The sequence below is a fragment of the Ochotona curzoniae genome, unplaced genomic scaffold (genome assembly GCF_017591425.1).
Source record: "Ochotona curzoniae isolate NIBS_2020 unplaced genomic scaffold, NIBS_Ocur_1.0 contig_2723, whole genome shotgun sequence".
NCBI lineage: Eukaryota > Metazoa > Chordata > Mammalia > Lagomorpha > Ochotonidae > Ochotona > Ochotona curzoniae.
The window spans coordinates 1,576,296-1,597,603 of record NW_024465573.1 but is presented as its reverse complement, the minus strand read 5'-3'; the positions used below and the strand labels follow the sequence as shown (position 1 = coordinate 1,597,603).

Here is a 21,308-nt window from a genome sequence, read left to right as displayed (position 1 = left end):
TTCGTTGCCATTTGGTCAAATTAGTGAGCCTTTCATCCCTGAGCCCCACACTCATGATGATACATATGCATCTGACTGATCAATTCATGTAACTATAGGAAAAGACACTTTCTTAAATGTAAGCCTTGGGGTGAAAGTTTAGTAAACTCCATTGGCTTTGGTTCTATTTTGTTAATGCAATGTTGTATTATTATTAGAAATTACTCAACTGTAGCTCCTCACTTGGAACTATGGGAATAGTTTTGGGAATTCTGTGAATACATTCAGTGTGTTTGCCACTCTACAATGTCACATAGCAATGTGAGATTCTAATAGTGTACTGAGCAATGCAATTGGAGCTGAGACTCTGTGGCCACTCTGACGATGGACCCAATGGAATTTAGACATGACTTCACTACAAGTTAACTCAGGACAGCTCAGGTCGGTTCCACTGATCACAGTGCTCCTCAAAAATGATTATAATCATATTTAGTGCAGGGACCATGGAGACAGGTTCTGCTGAAATAAGAACTCCAGAAGCCAATAACAACAGGGCTTTATATACTGCAAGGACTTTCTAGGCCACACACTGTGGCAGATACCTCCTATGTCCAGTTGAGAAGCTCTCTACTAAAATGAGGACCACTGGGAGACACGTCCTCAGGTTCTTTGGTGGTGTACAGAGACACTGACCAACAATGAATGCGGGTTAGAGGAAGGGGGTTCATTACAAGGCTCAGCATGCATTGTCAGCAGGCAACTCTTAGTGGTGAGAGGATACAGATGGGCTGAAGGAAGGTCATGGGGATTCGTGTTCAAGAGCCTGATTCCTTGTCTCCTTAGTTCTGTAGGATACCACCACCCTCTACCTTGCTCATTCTGTGACCCTTGAGAAGTGCAGTGACTCTTTCAATACTGATATCACAGTTGTTTTGCAATGTTTCTTTGGGTTAGAATATCTGTAGCTTTTTTCAAATTATAAGTAAGTATTTCGAGACTTAAGGAATATGGCTACATAGAAGGCTACATAGAGTACAGCAGAATATTCCCCAACAGTGGCTCTGCTTTCAAAACAGTGGCATGCTGGGGTAGCCTGGGCTCTGGTAATCAAAGGCAAACAATATGTGAATTCCTTCTCCAAGGCAAAGATAATATGTAGATTTCAGGAAGCTCTTTGTATATTTCCAGGCCTACCCCAACTGCAAATCCATCCTATTACCTGGATGGCTGGCGTACATAGCAGGGTCTGTTTTAACTCTATTGTCCATGCTAACCCCCTACAATCTGGGAGCACTACCAAGTAGGGTTGCAGTTACCAACATACTCTATTCTTAGCATCTATATTGTCATTCCAATCTCTTTCTTAAAGAGTTCCTATTTTATGCTGCCAAGTTCCATCCTTCTCTCAACCACTTACCTCATAATCCTGTCTTTCATTTGTTCTTTGTTTTTCTGTCAAGAAGAAACAAGCCCTGAACACCTTTGGTCATCATCCTTGGAATCTGATCAGTCTTAATCTCCAAATGACAATGTTGCAGTTTTGTAAAATTTTTTTCAGTTTCTTATACTGCATAAACGATTGTATTAAGTGTGAAACATATTAATTGTTAACAATTGTTCATTGTTAAATAAGAATCTATCACCTTTCAAAAATGAGAGCCAAAATACTTAGTTATTGAGTAGTATTGAATTAGTCTGAAATCTCTAATTTGTATTTGGTAACAATTCTAATCATCTACAATGTACCTTCTAAATCTGTCATTGAATACATACAGTACAAATGATGTTTTACAAAAAGTATAGCAGCTTGACGCCTTGGATTTGAGGTTTTGAGTTGTTCTCAGTTTGGCTACAGTGTCTCTGATCACAGTCATCATGGGTAATTTTAGTCATTATGTTATATTCCTCAGAAATTGAAGCTACAAACTGCAGAAGACAGTTGCTCCTTGGTCGAGAAGCTAGCCAGTTACACATTTCTGTCAAGAAGTGTTTAGGTTTGTGTTATTATTTCTAACGGTGTAAGCCATAAAATGTAACATGTCCCATCTTCTCAACCCTGTTATCTATGTGCTGTGGGTTACATGAAAAAATATGAAATGTTTTGTGGAAAACTAGAGTCTTAGATCACATACCAAATACATTAATCAAAATATGCATTTTAAGTAATTCTTGCGTGATATGTATGCTCATATTCCATTGACTAGTTGACAGCAAAAACCATGTCACAGAGAATTCATTGAGGACAAGGTAAACACCTGGGGAAGGGTTGACTTTAATTTCTTCTGTCTTCAAGAGTGTAATCCCTAAGAAATGGAAATCCCTGGAGATGATTTACCTGTGTCATCTTTAGTACCTGGTGAATCCCCAAGTGGGACACACCTACCTTCACAGCCGAGTTTTCAGAGCCACTCAGGAGAGATGTGGCTGTAAGCCTTCATTAACTGAGGAAACACAAACTGAAGAACTTGAGATGCTTACCCATGATGCAGTCCAGCTTTGAAAGTTATTCAGCGCTGAGGTTCATCAAACACTGGGTATCTGCAGCTCCCAAGGTAAGCATTAGTGTGATTCTCCTGCAGGTGACAGAGAGCGATTTGCACATAAAAGCAGATGCTTCCATTGTAGTGAGAAGGAGGGTGTTTTCTCCTGTAATTGTGATGTGCACCTACTCATTGGCGAGGATTCACTATGAAGGTCAGACAAGTGTTCATCACTTACTTCATTTATTTAAACACTGCATGTGTTTACTCATAAAGCCTTTTTAATTTCCAGTTACATGTCAGAGGGTTGCTAGTTTCTGTAGATAGAGAGTAGATCAAATCTGGTGAATCATCTAGCCTATACTGTAATTCACAGTAAAAAAAAAAAAAGTACTGTTTAGAAATTAGAACTGCTCTGATTACTCTGAATATATAAAACTCAATTTTAAGTTTCTAATGTCTGTATTCATCATCCATTATATCACCTAAGGATTGTTCACTTGAACTTTACGGAAAGCATCTATCATGCATGTAAATTAATTTAAATCTAACTTTATAAGTTAATCATTATTTGCCTTGGTAATACTTTATTATTGATTTGATACTTTTTCATTTTATTTTTATGTTTCAGAGATTTAATTTCTCTAAACCTCACCATCTGCGATCTGTTTCACTAACACTGGTACAGAAATAGAAAATCTACATTAAACAAATTAAACAAAACTAGAATCACCCGTATAAGCTCAGAAAGAATTGTGACAAGTTGATAGAGAATTCTGAGACTTGTTTTTATTAAATAAATTCATTTTTTTTACTTGAAAGGCAGATTTATAGCGTGAAGGGAGATGGAGAAGCATGCTCTTACAACTGCCTGCATTTTCCTCCCCCAATGGCCCCAGAGGCAAGAACTGAGAATTTGCTGGGAAGTGGAGCAGCTGAGACTGCAATCTGTGGCCATATGGCACGCCAGCACTGCAAGTGGTGGATTAGCCTGTGGAGTCACCACTCAAGCCTCCCTTAGACTATTTGTAAAGCCTTAGAAGACACTTAAAACTGCCTGGCTCGGTAGGGGTCATGGCTCGGTAGCCTTGTCACTGAAGTCCTTGCCTTGTACACACCGGTATTTCCTATGGGTGCCCATTCTAATCCCGGAAGCCCTGCTTCCCATCTTGCTCCCTGCTTGTGTCCAGGAAAAGCAGTTTAGGACAGCCCAAAGCCTTGCGACCCTGCACTCACATGGGAGATCCAGAAGAGGCTGCTGGCTCCTGGTTTTGGATCTGCACAGCTCCAGCTGTAGCAGCCACTTGGTGGGGGAGGTGTGAATCAAAAGACAGAAGTTCTTTCTGTCTCCTCCTTTCCATAGATCTGATTTTCCTATGAAAAATAAACCTTTAAAGATTGCCTTGAATAGAACAAAAGTATGAAATATCCAAATCCTAGTGTAGGTCTTAGAATCAATAAACCCCACTCAATTCGTCATGTAACATGGATACTTGACATATTTTTCACAATGTTAGTACTATAGATTGTGGAATGAACACATTATTTAAAGCTAAGCAGATAACTACTCCAAGAACTGGAACTAGAAATGTTAATTGCAACTATTCCTCAGAGAGTCCATTGTCTCTGGGGAACAACAGGATTAAGAGCACAGCCAGATAATAGGAAAATGTGGTTTCTTAACTACTTCCTGTGACTTCTTCATAGACATTTCAAATTTGGGTTAAATTCAACCGGATTCCATACAGTTATCAGCTTGGTACAGTACATTTTTTTAGGATGGGTGGGCAGAGAAATCCCCAATACCCCACTGAGGCGTAACTAATCTTTGTGTCCCACCTAGTGAGGCATGTTTGGATCCACGCTGGACATTTCCTGCCTGAATCTAAGCTTTCCTTGTTGTTGTCTGTCCATTCTAGATTTTTTTGTTGGTTTATATGTTCGTTTGTTTTGAGGTGTTTCTGGAACGATCCTAATGGTCATCGCGAGGGATGGAGGGGACCCAGAGCCAGAGCCAGCAAGGACCACAGAGAGCTTGCCTCCCTAGTCCTGAAGTAAGTTTATTATTATTCTTCTGTTTCTGCAGACTGCTCAGGGCTCCTGGCCGTTGTTTCAATGGTGCTGGTTTCTGCATGGCAGAGTTTGGACTTCTTCCATCCCCTGTGGAGGCTCCAGATGGGGGTCGGTGACATCAGAGTTCTCGGCCTCCAAAAGCACTCCTATTCCCGTGGTCTGCTTAGTGGTTGGGATGTAGTCCTTGGTGTACATATTGATGGTCCTTGGTGAGGATCTGGGAGTCTGCAGGGTTGGGATGCAAGCCTCCTCCTGACCTCCCGCTGCTCATTGCTGGCTCCACACCAGCCCAGTTCCTGTCTTGGGGATTTTAGAATTGTGATCCAGTGGACTGAAGTTGTTTTACTTTTGATTTGCTCTCTCTCTCTCTCTCTTTCTGTGTGTGTGTGTGTGTGTGTGTGTGTGTGTGTTTCTCTCTGTCTCTAACTCTGACTTCAAACAAACATTTTCTTAAAAAAAAAAAAACCACAATTGCTGGAAAGTAAGCGATTCAATTCTACTATAATCCATTGGACAAAATAGCAGAATGTAGGAAATAGTTTGAATTTTCTTATAGTATGTTAGATATTCAAGTGTTTAATATATCGGTAAGGATTCCAGGACACTTTCCAAGGCATTGGATGGCTTTATAAGCTGTACCAGCTCTGTGTGCCTGGTGTGATGCTCTGCATCAACGGTGGTATCTCCAGGGTTTCACTGAAGTTTTTGCTTTTTCTTTGCAGTTTTTCTTATCCACTGGTCAATTAATGCATAATTTTCTGTGGTTTCTTTTAAGATATTTTGGTTAATTTTAAAAGTTCAGTTAATTGGAAAGTGCTACTTAAGTTTTGTAATTTTTAAATTTACTTTTACTTTTATTTGAGAGACCGATAAACAGAGTTTCTGCATCCATGGTTTGAATCTTCAAATGCCTACACAGTCAAAAGTAGATCCTGCTGAAGCCAGCAGCTCAGAGATGATTTCAAGTCTTCAGGTCTCCTACATGGGTACCAGGAAATCTATTACTTAAGCTATTACTACTGTTTTCTATGGTCCACATTAACATGAAGGTAGAGTCAGGAGGTAGAGCCAACTAGCCTTCATTTAATGCTTTAATTGAAAAACAATAATAGTACATATTGATACTTGTATTGAACACAGTTTTTTTTTAATTTTTTTAATAACATTGTATTATGTGACACAGTTTTATAGGTACTGGGATTCCCACCACCCCTCCCATAACCCTCCCTCCATGGTGGGCTCCCCAACCCTGCTGCGTAACCACAGTTCAAGTTCAATTGAGATTCCTTCATTGCAAGCCTATACCAAGCATAGTCAAGCATCTTATTGTCCAGATAAGTTCAACCGCTTTTTGGGGAGACCTTCTCTGGTCTGAAGGTAGAGCCAACAGAGTAAAAACCCAATCAATCAAAAGCCCCAACATATCATCAGCAACAATATGCAATGTTATGGTATTGATTGACGTAATATTGAGTAAACAATCTATTAAAAATAATGCAAGTTCTTAACAAAATCCTTTGACTACTCCATTGACATTTCAACAACTGAGGTGCATAACAGTTATAGGAGGGGTGTAGCACAAGGTTTTGAAAGTATAGTAAGTTTTACAATTGTAAAAATACATGGGTTGAGACAGTATTAATTACAGGTTCAAAAAGAAGAAAAAAAAATACAGGTTAAATTAAGGCAAACATGTGGTATCTAACCTTTTGGGATTGGCTCATTTCCCTTAGCGTTATGGTTTCCAGCTGGGCCCATTTGGCCACAAAGAACTGCATTTTTTTTAATAGCTGAGTAGTATTCCATGGAGTAGATGAACACAGTTATCTACTGTGGGATGCAGCTGTGTAAACGGGATCCATGATGAGTGGATCTCTATTAATACATTTTAGATTAACATCTTTTTCAGACAGGTCACCCTGAGTTTTTTACATTTTATTAAGTCTGTCTTTACATTTTGGTTTTAAATTTTGTGAAATACAATGGAAAATCAGTGTTGTCTGTTATTTGTATGCATTTTCTCGTTTTTTATACCTAATGTTTGATTTTGCTTTTGTTTGTATTTGTCTACATGAGCATCTATTTCACAAAATGAAAACCTTTTCAAATATTTTCAATCATGTGTTTTACAATTGTTTGTACTTTAAGTGTTACCTCAAATCTTACACTGCTAAGATGTCTTATGGGTAGTAATATTTCACATGTATTTTTATATGTCAATGCTTATCTATTTGAATCTTTACTTTCCTGCATGCTTTGCTTAAAACCCGGAAGTAATTATTATGCAGAAAAGGGAATGTCCTTGTAATTCTGTTTTCTCAGGCAATGCCACTGATTTCAGCTTGCTTCGGAACCATAGTAACTAAATCATAAGATTGGAAAATTTAGGATACTAAAACTAATGTTGCAATTCAAACTCAGTTATTATTGCTTCTTTTTGAATTGGTAGAGTATCCATATATCGTAATTATACAAGAAATTTCATGTTCACCTTCTGACAAAACTGCTGACTTTATTATAAAATAAGTAATGTCATTCTCGTTTCCATAAAGCCATGGCAAGGAGTGGCTATTTTACATACATCAGATCATCAGTGAGTGATGATGTCACACCCAGAGCACATGGAGTGGCATTAAGGCTGGAAGATGCAACTATCGCTCATCTACCCCCACAACATCACGAGAAAGCAGAAATACTTGGTTCACAAGCCACAAACCAGGTGATTGTGAATCACTCCAGGTGAAAGCTCGCTCCAAAATGGTTGTAGGCATGATTTCACTTTAGTAACAGCATTTGGAAACCAGAGGTTTTGGTGCAGAAGCCCTTAGTGCTGACATACAGAAATATTTAAGAAGCTGACAACAGAGGTGCACCTGCCAGCAGTTAGCTCCAGGTTGTGAAAAGTTAGTGCGTTTAGACAGGGTTGCTTTCTCCAAGTCCTCGCTCAGCCAAATTAATTTGTTACATGGGATCTCTATGTATTTAGGCAGTTAAGTCTTGGCTTAGAAATATGGGTTTGAAGAGCATTAAGACACAATTCGACACTGCCTATGATTTCAATTACAGTAATACACATGGGTAAAATATTTGTAAATAAATAGTACTTGTTAAATGTGTGAACAAAAATAAATCAAGGTAGAATTGACATAATTTACACTAGGTTAACACATTCAAACTAAAATGATCACAAGTACTAAAAAAAAAAAAAAACAAAATATCCCCTCCTAGGGAAATAGCAATGAAGTCTCAAAAAATAATCTTATTTTCCTTTTTCCCAGTCAGGAATTGAACAGAAACAATGGCAGCAGGAAACCACTCCACAGTGAAGGAATTCATCCTGGCTGGGCTCTCAGAACAACCAGAGCTCCAGCTGCCCCTCTTCCTCCTCTTCCTAGGAATCTACTCAGTCACTGTGGTCGGCAACCTGGGCATGATCATACTGATTGCATTCAGCTCTCACCTGCACACTCCCATGTACTATTTCCTCGGCAGTCTGTCCTTCATTGACCTCTGCCAATCCACTGTCATTATCCCTAAAATGCTGGTCAACTTTGTGGCAGAGAAAAACATCATCTCCTATCCAGAATGCATGACTCAGCTGTACTTCTTCTTGGTTTTCGCCATTTCAGAGTGTTACATGCTGGGTGCAATGGCTTATGATCGCTATGTTGCCATCTGTAACCCCTTGCTTTACAATGTTACCATGTCTCATCAGGTCTGTGTTTCCTTGATGCTAGGAGTGTATATAATAAGTGTGATTTGTGCATCCGCACACACAGGCTGTTTGTTTCAAGTATATTGCTGCCATCTCAGTGTGATCAACCATTATTTCTGTGATCTTATTTCCATCCTAAATCTCTCTTGCTCTAGTACTTATGTAAATGAATTACTGATTCTCACCCTTAGTGGAATTAATATCCTTACCCCCAGTCTGGCCATCCTTAGTTCCTACAGTTTCATCATTGGCAGCATCCTCCGTATTCGCTCCACTGAGGGCAGGCTCAAAGCCTTCAGCACTTGCAGCTCCCACATTTCAGCTGTTGCTGTTTTCTTTGGTTCTGCAGCATTTATGTACCTGCAGCCATCATCTGTCAACTCCATGGATCAAGGCAAAGTGTCCTCTGTGTTTTATACTATCATTGTGCCGATGCTGAACCCTCTGATCTACAGCCAGAGAAACAAGGACGTTCATATTGCCATGAAAAAAATAAGAGAAAAAGCAAATTACCTATCAGCACAAATTATGTGATGCTTCCTTAGATTTAAATTTTTGCAAATAACATTGCATCAATTACTGTATCTCAAGTTAATACATGATAACATGCTTCTTTTGATGAATTCTGTTGATATTATTTCCAATTCCCTTGTCTTTTTATTTCCATTCTCCTATGGGTTTTGTCTTTTTTTGCCTTTGATTTATAAATTTGGATAAATATTTTAACGCAGATGCATGACCCACTGTAGCCATTTTCATTGCCTTGCCCCCTTCTCCATACAGCTGAAACATAGTCCTCAACATCAGGAACACATCACCTTCCAACAGTGGCAGTCTTCTTCTGTCCACTCAAAACACACCATGATACATCAATAGTGTGCCTGTTATTTATAGCTTGCTACATTTCTCTAACTAAAAAAAGTTCCCATAATATACCACTGCATTATCATTGTATTCCTTTTTTTGCCAACCCTAAGGAATTTCCAAATATTCTCTTTCAGAAACCAAGGAGCCTATTTAGCAAGTCTAATTCATATGTTAGCTCTAGAATACAGTGTGAGAGACAAAACATCTTAATCAGATTTTGAAATATAAAGGACCAACATGATGAATAATGAGCTAAACTGATGCCTAGAGCTTCAAAACACTGAAACCCTACCCAGGACATTAAATTATGTCTGCCAAGGTGGCATAGAAGAAATTTCAATTTTATTTAGATAGGTTATATCCTGGGTGCTGGTAAGTATATTTCTTTTTCTCCTGCCTCTATTCATTCCTTCCTGCCTTCTTAATCCACTACTTTTACTCTCCCTTCCTCAGTCTCTCCTTCTCTCCCTCCCTCCTTCCTTCCTTCATAGCTTCCTCTCTTAATTCCTTCCTTCCTTTCTACTCTCCTCCCTCAGTCTCTCCCTCTCTCCATCCCTTCCTTCCTTCGTTACTTCCCTCCTTCCCTATCTTCCTCCTGTCCATGGCAGTCATTAACTTTCTGGCTAGTGTCTCATTTGCATAGCTTCTTGAATGTGTTCAGTGCTCTCTGATTATTTAATTTTAATTTTTCTAAAGCTTTAACTGAAGAGGACAGAGAGCCAGTGCTCTGAAAGACTATATGCCCTGGGATTTCTAAAGATTTAAACGATCCTTTTTTTTGTCAATGATATTGATTCCTCCGATTGCCTGCTTCACAGCTTCTGTCTCTCATGACAACCTCCTGCATATTTGTTAATCCTTCCCTTGCCTTGGTAGTATTACTTCAATTTTGCACTGAGATTTTCTTATATTTTAATTGATGTCGGATCTTTGTGCTCCTTTATATGGTTGGAATAGTTTGATGAGGCTAAATAGTTATTTACCCACACCTATTACTACCTTTTACTAACATCTTAGTGTGTTACATTGGTTATAACTAATGCTTCAATATTAACACATTGCTGTTAACAAAGATCCATATGCACTCCTTAATTTTTATTTTTAATTAACAGATGAATATTGTAATGCTTCGATGTGTGCATGCAATGCGGAATGATAGTTAACACACCCACCTATTGTTATCATTTTATGATACAGTTCAAAATATTTATTTATTTTTATTGCAAAGTCAGATATACAGAGAGGAGGAGAGACAGAGAGGAAGATCTTCCGTCCAATGATTCACTCCCCAAGTGACCACAATGGCTGGAGCTGAGCCGATCAGAAGCCAGGAACCAGGAGCCAGGAACTTCGTCTGGGTCTCCCACATGCGTGCAGTGTCTCAAGGCTTTGGGTCATCCTCGACTGCTTTCCCAGGCCACAAGCAGGGAGCTGGAATGCTACGCCAGGCTGCCAGGATTAGATCTAGTGCCCATATGGGATCCAGGCGCATGAAGACAAGGACTTAAGCTGCCAGGCCATTGCACCATGCACTTAAATAATTCTTTTAGGAATTTTCAAAGCACAGAAAATTGTTGAACAATTACTATTGCTTTGCAAAAATTTATATCTTGCATTTATTACTCTGTGAGATTAGTATTGTGTCATTGGCATAAAATCCACCCTGAATTTCTGGGCTATCACCAGCCTCTTCTAATGCTCATTCTAATTGTGCCTCTGTGATTCTTACATTTTTAGTTCCACATACAACCAAGAGGAGGAAATATTTATCTTTATTTATTTAGCATGATGTCCCCAGGGTTTATCCATCTTGTAAATGCCAACATTTGCCAGAGACAACATCTTGAGTCCCAGCACTGCATCTCCAGGCCACCGAGGCTGCTGTTCTAGCAGACACTTTCCTCACTCCTAAAGTAGTATCCATGTATTTGAAACATCACTGCAATAAGCACACTTTCCCAATAACACTTTCATAGTACTTTCTTCTCCTGCACATTTTCATATGTAATCTACATGGGAAGGTGAAAGTGTTTATATATCAATCCACTTCATAGGAATCTAGAAAGAAATCTGACATATATTTGAAATATGTTAAAATGAAAACAGAGAGGGCCTATACAGAGGCTCAACATGCGAATCCTCAGCCTGCAGGACCAGAATGCCACAGAAGTGCCAGTTCTAGAGCGGGCTGCCCACTTCTGATCCAGATGCCTACTGATGGAAAGTGGAAAGAGACAAAGATGCCAAATTCTTAGCTAATTTGAGTTGGGACTTTTTTTAAAAAAAGATTTATTTATTTTTATTGCAAAGTCAGATATACAGAGAGGAGGAGAGATAGAGAGGAAGATCTTCTGTCTGATGGTTCACTCCCCAAGCAGCCACAATGGCTGGAGCTGAGTCAACCCGAAGTCAGGAGCCAGGAGCTTCCTCCAGGTCTCCCATGAAAGTACAGGGTCCCAAGGTATTGGACCATCCTTGACTGGTTTCCCAGGTCACAAGTAGGGAGCTGAATGGGAAGTAGCAGCTGTCTTCATCATCCAAACTCTGCTTTTACAGAGAAGTGGCAGATTTATTTATTTTAATTGGAAATGCAGATTTACAGAGAGAAGGAGAAACACAAAGATCTTCCACATACTGGTTAACTCCTTAAATGATCAAAACAGGCAGAGATGAGCCATTCTGGAGTCAGGAGCCAGCCACTTCTTCCAGATCTCCCACATGAGTACAGAGTCCCAAGGCTTTCTGTCACCACCAAGGGCTTTCTTAGGTCATTAGCAGGGAGCTGGATGGGAAGTGGAGCAGCCAGGACATGAACCAGTGCCCGTATGGGACACCAGGTCTTGAAGGCAGATGATTAGCCAATTGAGCCATTTTGCTGGACTTGAGATTAAGAGATACTTGCATTATGTGTCTCCTGTGATATGAGATTTATAAAGGATATCCAGAATTCTCTCTCAGCAGCTCATGCATCTCTGTTTTCCTCTTTGGATCTACTAAATTCTTGTACTTGTAGCCATCACCTGTCATCTCCATGGACCAAGGAAAATTGTTGTCCTTCACACAATTATTTTATTCATACAAAATTACAAGAGAGCCTTTGCAATAAAGAGGAGAGGAGAGGAGAGGAGAGGAGAGGAGAGGAGAGGAGAGGAGAGGAGAGGAGAGGAGAGGAGAGGAGAGGAGAGGAGAGGAGAGGAAAGAGGAGGGGAGGGGAGGGGAGGGGAGGGTAGGAGAGGAGAGGAGAGAGAAGGGAAGGCAGAGGAGAGAAAGGGAAGGCAGAGGAAGGGAGAGGAGGGAAGGAGAGGGAGGGGATGAGTTTGATAATTTTATCTTGATTTTGTTTTATTTTCATTTTTATAGAAGGAACAGACATTTTCACATCATGTGAGACTCTGAGTCACAAGCTCTCATACTAGCTAAGGAAATCTCTCCTAAACAAATAAAAGTTTTACATAAAACATCTCCAGGTGCATTTTAAGGTATTTTTAAATTCTGAGAAGCTATCTAAATAGAATAGGATTTTAAATATCTGAAAGGAAAAAGAGGAATATAACTGGCTTAATAAAACTAACTTCACAAGTAGCATATGAATATAAGTCACAAAATTGATCATTTTAGAAATAGTATAGGAAGAAATTATTTAGAACAGTGACTTTTCTTTCTTTTTTTTTTTTAAAGATTTATTTTTATTATTTTTTCATTGGAAAGGCAGATATACAGAGAGGAGAGACAGAGAGGAAGATCTTCCATCCGATGTTTCACTCCCCAAGTGAGCGCAACGGTCGATGCTATGCCAATCCGAAGCCAGGAGCCTCTTCCGGGTCTCCCACGCGGGTGCAGGCTCCCAAAGCTTTGGGCCGTCCTCTGCTGCTTTCCCAGGCCACAGGCAGGGAGCTGGAAGGGAAGCGGGGCTGCCGGGATTAGAACCGGCGCCCATATGGGATCCCGGGCGTGCTAGGCGAGGACCTTAACCACTTGCGCCACTGCGCCGGGCCCGAACAGTGACTTTTCAGAGGAGCAGCATAGAAAATGTTTATTCAGAAGGTATTAATTTATCTCTCAGGGATATGACTAAAACGCATAGGGAGAGTTACTCAGAAACCTTTTCTTTAAAAAAATATGTGTTTATATCTTGGTATTAATTACTTTTAATAAATAATATCCTCAAGGAATTCTGATGATGAATCACATTGGGAATTCCCTGAATTAAAAGCAGCAACAACAAAACCCACTCTTTTTGTTCAGCTTCTGACTATACTGCACCATTCAACATTATTCTCCTTAATGAGTCTATGCTGCCTATAATATTAAGAATTTGCGTTTGACATAAAATGTCCTGATTCAAAAAATGCTGTATTCCAGAAAGTAAGGCGTTTACTAAATTACCCTGCATATGAATGCTGAATAGGACAGATTCAAGGGAAAGGATTCCAGTGTGTAATGGATAGGACATTTTGGTACCGGGTTGAGTTCACAGAATCTTACATTTGTTGCATTTTAGTCATCAGTATCCTAATGTCAGGCTACATTTTATGCAAATTCTGATGACCACAAGTAGACAAATTATCCATTCAGGATTTTAATGCTGTCTTTGCTTATCTGTCTAGATATTTAACCAGGTATTTTATTAACTTGAAAATAGTCATTTTGAGGAGAGACTTAATATCCCTACAATATTAACTTAATAATGAATAATGGTAAGTCCTTATTAGGAATGTTTCTAATTTGTATCGTGATTATTTAAAAACCTCAGCATAAAGTGTTCAATATATTTTGTTATACATGTTCCTCATTACTTGATGTTAACGGATATTGTTTTATGTTTATGTGAACCTATTTTTCAACAATGCATTCATGGTGTATTACAAAAAGCTTTGTAACTGAGCCCATGGAAGATCCCAGGGGAGAGAAATGAAATGGAAAAAGTTTAAAACATATGAACCAAAAAGAATTGAGTGATAATATGTTAATATTAATGCAAGGACATTAGGCACGACAAAAATATTAGATATCCCATGTTCACTAAGTGGCTTATCATAATAAAATCTAGTGTGCCAAGAGAATATTCACAATTACTAGGCTATTCATACTAATTTTCTTTGTCGAGAGTGACATAAAAAAAATATGGCATTATACAACAAACTGAAATGATTATGTATGTTGCCTTCCTTTTGGATTTTAAGGAATATTTCTCTATTTTATTAAAAAATCTGTAGTGAGACGAAAAAAGAGACTCTCAAAAAAAAAAAGGTGATTTTTACTTGGGAACAGAAGAACAATATGCTGGCAATAAGAGGACCAACTAAATGAAATATTTTTCCTACCAAAACTAGAGAATATTTCTGTGAATTGTTTCAATGATAAGTTTTTGATCTTGGAGAGATGAGGCAGGATTTAGGCTGAGCTCATTGATGAAAGTGATAGTGCTATTTCCAGGAGCTACACTATCCAAGTGGGAACCTGGAAGAAGATCCAGGCTCTTTACTTCTGACAAGTTTTCACATTTCTCTTCATAAACTGACAAACAATGACAGCAGGGAATCACTCCACAGTGAAGGAATTCATCCTGGCTGGGCTCTCAGAACAACCAGAGCTCCAGCTGCCCCTCTTCCTCCTCTTCCTAGGAATCTACTCAGTCACTGTGGTCGGCAACCTGGGCATGATCATACTGATTGCACTCAGCTCTCACCTGCACACTCCCATGTACTATTTCCTCGGCAGTCTGTCCTTCATTGACCTCTGCCAATCCACTGTCATTATCCCTAAAATGCTGGTCAACTTTGTGGCAGAGAAAAACATCATCTCCTATCCACAATGCATGACTCAGCTGTACTTCTTCCTGGTTTTTGCTAATGCAGAGTGTTACATGCTGGCTGCAATGGCATATGATCGCTATGTTGCCATCTGTAACCCCTTGCTTTACAGTGTCACCATGTCTCATCAGGTCTGTGTTTCCCTGATTCTAGGAGTGTACACTATAGGTGTGGTTTATGCAGCAATTCACACAGGCTGCATGTGTAATGTTCATTTTTGCCATCTCAGTGTGATCAACCATTACTTCTGTGATCTTCTTCCACTGCTACAACTTTCCTGTTCCAGTACCTTTGTCAATGAATTACTGATTCTGTGTATTGCTTCACTGAATGTTTTCATCCCTACCTTGGCCATCCTTAGTTCCTACATCTTCATCATTGGCAGCATCCTCCGTATTCGCTCCGCTGAGGGCAGGCTCAAAGCCTTCAGCACTTGCAGCTCCCACATAATGACAGTTGTGATCTTCTATGGCTCTGCAGCATTTATGTACCTGCAGCCATCATCTGTCAACTCCATGGACCAAGGCAAAGTGTCCTCTGTGTTTTATACTATTGTTGTTCCTATGTTGAACCCCCTCATTTACAGCCTTCGCAATAAGGATGTCAGTGTTGCTTTAAAGAAAATGATAATGAAAGCATCATTGTGAAAGTTCTAATAGGAAGATTATTTTATTGAGCTTATGTGATTGAATGTTATAATACATGAATTAAACATCTTGGTAAAGATTCATTCATAATTTTTGTCTTTTTAGATTCATTTGATAGTTATTTGAGATTTAGAGATAGCTAGCACATATGTGGGTTCATAAAACATTTATTTGTATGTGACTAGTTTAGTTTATGTAGTACAGTTTTGTTCATGCTTATCTGATAGAATTCCCTTTTCTAGGGCTTAATAATAACATGTATCTATATGTATTTCTCCTTTCTCTATGTATTCCTGATGGACACTGATACATTGATGCCACATCTCTCCTATTGTGAAAAACATGAGACAAAACATTGCAACAAACATGAGAGTGCAGGTCATGCTCTGACACATTGGGTTGACTTCCTCTGAAAATATACCCAGCGATGCAATGGCCAGCAGATATTGGTGGGTAGCATTGTTGGGTACAGAACTCTATTTGCAAGTATTTTGTTCCAAAACATTGAAAACTTTTATTGCACAGCAAGGTTTATCCTGGGCGTTTAATCACTACTCTAGTTGGGAGTTGCTAACCTACAATTGAACATTTTTTTTCTGTTACTCATCTTTTATTTTTCATAGTTTGACAATAATGTGCTATTGTAAGAAAGATTTTCTAGTTGCCATTTGGAATTCTTTGTTCCTTATGTACCTGGATGTACTTATTGTAGCCAAAAACAGAGACTTTTGTTGTTGTTCTTTCATTATTCATTGCATAAGTTGTTCGTCCCTCTTCTCTTTACCTCAGAGGAATTTTAAAGCAAATATTTGCTCATTTGATGATGTTTCAATCAGGCTAGTTTAAGCTATTTTATTAATTTTTGTTTATTACCTCTGAATGAGATGTTTCTAAAGATATGAGTTGAGGATCAGGAATAATTACAACGTCTTATCTGGACTGTTGGTTCTACATGTAAATTACTTGACATTTGGAGTTCTTCCTTTGATTTCTCCATGATTCTTTTCATATTCCTTATTTAATCAAGCTCTCAGCCAACTATGAATTACTTTCTTAACTTCGTTGAAATACTTATCTGTGATTCCTTGTATCTCAAGTTTCCATGAAATCATTCTTATGAAAAATTTCTAATGCATTTCTTCATATTTTTTAACGTTGTGAGACACATCTGTTTCTTTGGAGCACTCATATTTCCTTCATTTAGTTACTTTTGGTCTCATGGCTTCTGGTAGATCATTTTATATAACTATAGGATAAGTCACTCTCTTAAACATAAGGTTTAGTGTGAAAGCTTGGTAAACTCCATTGGCTTTGTTTCAGTTTTGATACTGTAGGGTCATATTATTAGAATGTACTCATCTGTAGGTGCTTACTTGGGACACAGTGCTTATGGAAATATGTTAGATCATTAGCGTCTCTACAATGGCACACAGCAGTGCAATTGGAGCTAAGACTCTGTGGCCACTCTGACCATGAACACAATGGAATTTAGACATGACTTTACTACAAGTTAACTCAGGACAGCTCAGGTCAGTTCCACTGATCACAGTGCTCCTCAAAAATGATTGCAATAATATCCAGTGCAGGGACCATGGAGACAGGTTCTGCTGAAATAAGAACTCCAGAAGCCAATAACAACAGGGCTTTATATACTGCAAGACTTTCTAGGCCACACACTGTGGCAGACACCTCCTATGTCCAGTTGAGAAGCTCTCTACTAAAATGAGGACCACTGGGAGACATGTCCTCAGGTTCTTCGGTGGTGTACAGAGACACTGACCAACAATGAATGCGGGTTAGAGGAAGGGGGTTCATTACAAGGCTCAGCATGCATTGTCAGCAGGCAACTCTTAGTGGTGAGAGGATACAGATGAGCTGAAGGAAGGTCATGGGGATTCATGTTCCAAGGCCTGATTCCTTGTCTTCTTAGTTCTGTAGGATACCACCACCCTCTACCTTGCTCACTCTGTGTCCCTTGAGAAGTACAGGGACTCTTTAAATACTGATATCACAGTTATGTTGCAATGTTTATTTGGGTTAGAGTGTCTGCAACTTTTGTTAAAATATGACTGAATATTTGAGGACTTTAGGAAAATGACTATGCAGAAGGCTACATACAGTACAGCAGAATATTCCCCAACAGTGGCTCTGCTTTCAATACAGTGGCATGCTGGGGTAGCCTGGGCTCTGGTAATTGAAGGCAAACAATATGTGAATTCCTTCTCCAAGGCAAAGATAATATGTAGATTTCAGGACACTCTTTGTATGGTTTCCAGGCCTATCCCAACTGCAAATCCATCCTGCAACCTGGATGGCAGGCACATAGCAGGGTCTGTTTTAACTCTATTGTCCATGCTAACCCCCTACAATCTGGGAGCACTACCAAGTAGGGTTGCAGTTACCAACATACTCTATTCTTAGCATCTATATTGTCATCCCAAGTTTCTATGTTTTAGAGGGTTCCGGTTTTTTGCTGCCAATTTCCAGCATTCTTTCAACCACTTGCTGCTTTTCATTAATTCTTCAGCTCCGTAGATGAAAGAAGCACCCAGTACCTCTGGTTATCGATCATGGAATCTGATCTCTTTCTGACAGCCTCCAAATAGCATAATTTTCAGCATAATTCTTTCTGATTTTTCCAAGTTTTCCTATATACATACATGGTTGTATTCCAAATGGGACATGTCAATTATTAAGTACAAAATGTTAATTGCTAAATAAGAATCTATTACTTTTTGAAAACAAATAAATGTATATGTATTTAAAGCAAAAATAACCGTGTTGTTGAGCAGTATTGAATTTGGCTGAAATCTCTAACTGGTATTTTGTATGATTGTAATGATTCTAAATCTGTAATTGACTATGTACCTAATAAATGATTTTTTTTTTACAAACACTTGAGGGGTTGGACCCTTCTCACATTTGGGGGTTTTGAGTGGTTCTGTTTGACTACTTAATCTTGTTGAACACTTGTGTTCTTAAGTTTATCTGTCCCCAGTGTTCTACAAGGCTAAGATTAGTCATTATATCCATGAGTTAATCAAGTTAGAAACTACAGAAGCTAGTCCCTCCGTGTTTCAGAAGATATATATACATATATTCGAGGTCCATCAAGTAGTGCTTTAATTGTTTCGTCATTTGTTTGTATTTTTAAGGGTTTATTTATTTATTATTTATTATTATTTATTTTACTGAAATGTCAGATTTACAGAGAGAAGTAGAGACAGAGAGAAAGGACTTCCATCTGCTGATTTTCTCCTTAAGTGGTTGCAAATGGCCGGAGCAAAGATGATCTGAAGCCAGGAGCCCGGAGCTGATTCTGGTTCTCCCAGACGTGTGCAGGGTCCCAAGAATTTGGGCCATCCTTGACTGCTTTCCCAGGCCACAAACAGGGAGCTGGATATATGTAAATATATAATGTTATATATTTTAACAGTAGCTCATGGAGGTCTAGAATCACCCTGCATAACAAACTCCCGAGTCAGAATAAATGTTTGAAGAGATCTTTGGGTGATGTATATGCTCAAATCCTAATTACTGACTGAAAAGACGAAACTCACAAGGAAACTACTGAGGTAAAACAAACAGCTGGGAAATATTTACTTTAACTGCTCCTTTTTCTCGTATGATCCATGAGAAATAGAAGCCCCTGGAGAGTATTAATGCCTGTGGTATTTAGCAACTGTTATATCCCAAAGTGATTCGTGCCTTCACGGGAGAGTAGTCAGAATCAGTCAGGACAAGGTGTGAGACACAGCTGTTTGTTCCCATTAATTGGGATAGCACAAACTGAACTGCAGGTGCTGATCTGTGGCACAGACCAACCACTAAAGTTATTCAGAGACAGAAGCCTGGGCCCAGCCTCAGGCACTGAGATTCTAGGAAGAAGAAAATTGTTTCCATCATACAATTGTGCTTGAACCTCCTAGATTGTAAGGATTCACTATGAAAACTCAGAGAAATGTTGATCACCTACTTCAATGTTCCATTTAGCCATTGCATTTTTAATTAATAAAGTGTTGCTAATGTCTGGGGAATACCGAGTAAACTAAGTCTGATGTATTATCTAGCTTACAGCTTGGTTTACAGTAAAAAGAAAAAGTTCTGGCTTTGGAAATTACAATTTTCTGAGTTAAATAAATTGAGAAAGGTGATCAACATTTGAGTTTGCTCTGTGTGGATAGTAGGAAGATATAATTACTTATGATTAATTTTAAGGATGGTTACATGATGGCATGATACAAACAAATTATAGAAGAGAGAACATTGTTAGCAAGACTATTTATAGGTTCTACCTATTTCCAGTGAGATTGAGCCACATTTGGAAATATACTAATACCTGCTGGTGTGGACATGGGGAGAAAGGTACTCTATTTCACTGTTGGTGGGAGTATAGACTATTACAGCCAGTAGGAAGTCAGTACGGAGAGTGCTAAGGCAACGGAAAGTTGATCTACCATGTGACCGAGCTATGCCACCATTGGGAATCTAACTAAGGAAATGAAATCAGCATGTGGGAGAGGGACTAAAAATCTTATACATATAGAAACATTATTAGCATAGTTAAGACCCTAAAACAAACAAGACACCCATTGAAAGGAGAATGGATAAAGATACTGGCACATCAGCTGTGGAATGCTACACGGCTACTAAAAAGAATGAAATTCTACCATTTGCAAAAAAAATGGTCCCAACTGGGGACTATTATGCTCAGTGATGAAGCCAATTGCAAAAATGCAAATATCGTATGTTCTTTTGCAAAATACAAAGCAAGTAGGCATATAGGTAACAATTATAAACATATTCTCGCAGATGAATTGTACAGTAGAGGCTAGGATATCGGGTATCAAAGAATTGTTGCAGTATGCATCTCTCCTCCTGTGAAATGTTTAAGTATATTGTGACAATAGGAAACCAGACTTTCTACCATTGCCTATATGTACAGTGCTAAGATACACTTAAACAACAGCATGTTAGACTTGTGAATACTGCTGAAGGACTATACTACTGTAATAATGTGGGAGAAGGCAGTGGGGGGATGGTGGGTGGGTGATAATCCCTGTGCCTAGGAAACTGTCATGAAAAATAGGAAAAAAATAATAATAGAAATATCATAAATGGAAGACAGAAATATTTGAACCAAAAATAATTTTAAATATTTCAATATTAGTGACATACGACACACTACAGATACCAGAATTTTAGAGATTGCCACAAAGCAGATATCGGCACAATTAAATCAATCCACGGCTTCTGAAATTTTATTTGAAAGGTATGTTATACTAGAAATAAATGAGGAAATTGCCTAAGAGAAAGAGATCTCTGCTTTTGTTACAGGGAAGAGTATTACAAAGATAGCAGTAGAAAAACATCTTGCCCATTTCAATTTGATCAGAGTAAACCACTCTGTGGTTTGTCAAATTTAGTTTGCTTGCTACCCACTTTGTTTCAAGCATGACTCTTACGGCTAATACCTGTTTTGTTTTTTTTCCTCAACCTTTTCATTCTAAAAGCCTTTGGTATACTCTTGTACATAGCATCTCTTGCAAATATCCTCTTCAAATGTGTACATTACATTTTGATTCTCTTGACCAGTATTTTGTGAAACAGACATGTTTTATTTTTATTAAAATATCCAGCTTATCAAATCATCTTTTATGGACCATGAACTTGATGTTTCATCTAAAAAGATATCCCTCAACTCAAGCTGGTGTCTCTGTGCATTTTGCACTTA

At 38.7% G+C, this 21,308-nt stretch overlaps 2 protein-coding genes across 3 annotated transcripts; both read left to right on the top strand.

Moving 5' to 3' along the window:
• Positions 1–7,830: 7,830 nt before the first annotated feature.
• On the top strand, positions 7,831–8,781 carry LOC121154030 (olfactory receptor 8G5-like). The gene has a single exon (XM_040976781.1). The coding sequence runs from the start codon at positions 7,831–7,833 to the stop codon at positions 8,779–8,781; it is 951 nt and encodes a 316-aa protein (XP_040832715.1).
• Positions 8,782–14,468: 5,687 nt separating this feature from the next.
• On the top strand, positions 14,469–15,574 carry LOC121154029 (olfactory receptor 8G1-like). 2 transcript variants are annotated; one of them, XM_040976780.1, is made up of 2 exons: positions 14,469–14,478; positions 14,649–15,574. In XM_040976780.1, exons 1-2 carry the CDS (start codon positions 14,472–14,474, stop codon positions 15,572–15,574), a joined length of 933 nt encoding a protein of 310 aa, XP_040832714.1. In that variant the 5' UTR covers positions 14,469–14,471. The 2 variants fall into 2 exon arrangements, with proteins under 2 accessions (XP_040832714.1, XP_040832713.1); XM_040976779.1 differs by lacking the exon at positions 14,469–14,478 and having other exon boundaries at positions 14,642–15,574.
• Positions 15,575–21,308: the final 5,734 nt, after the last annotated feature.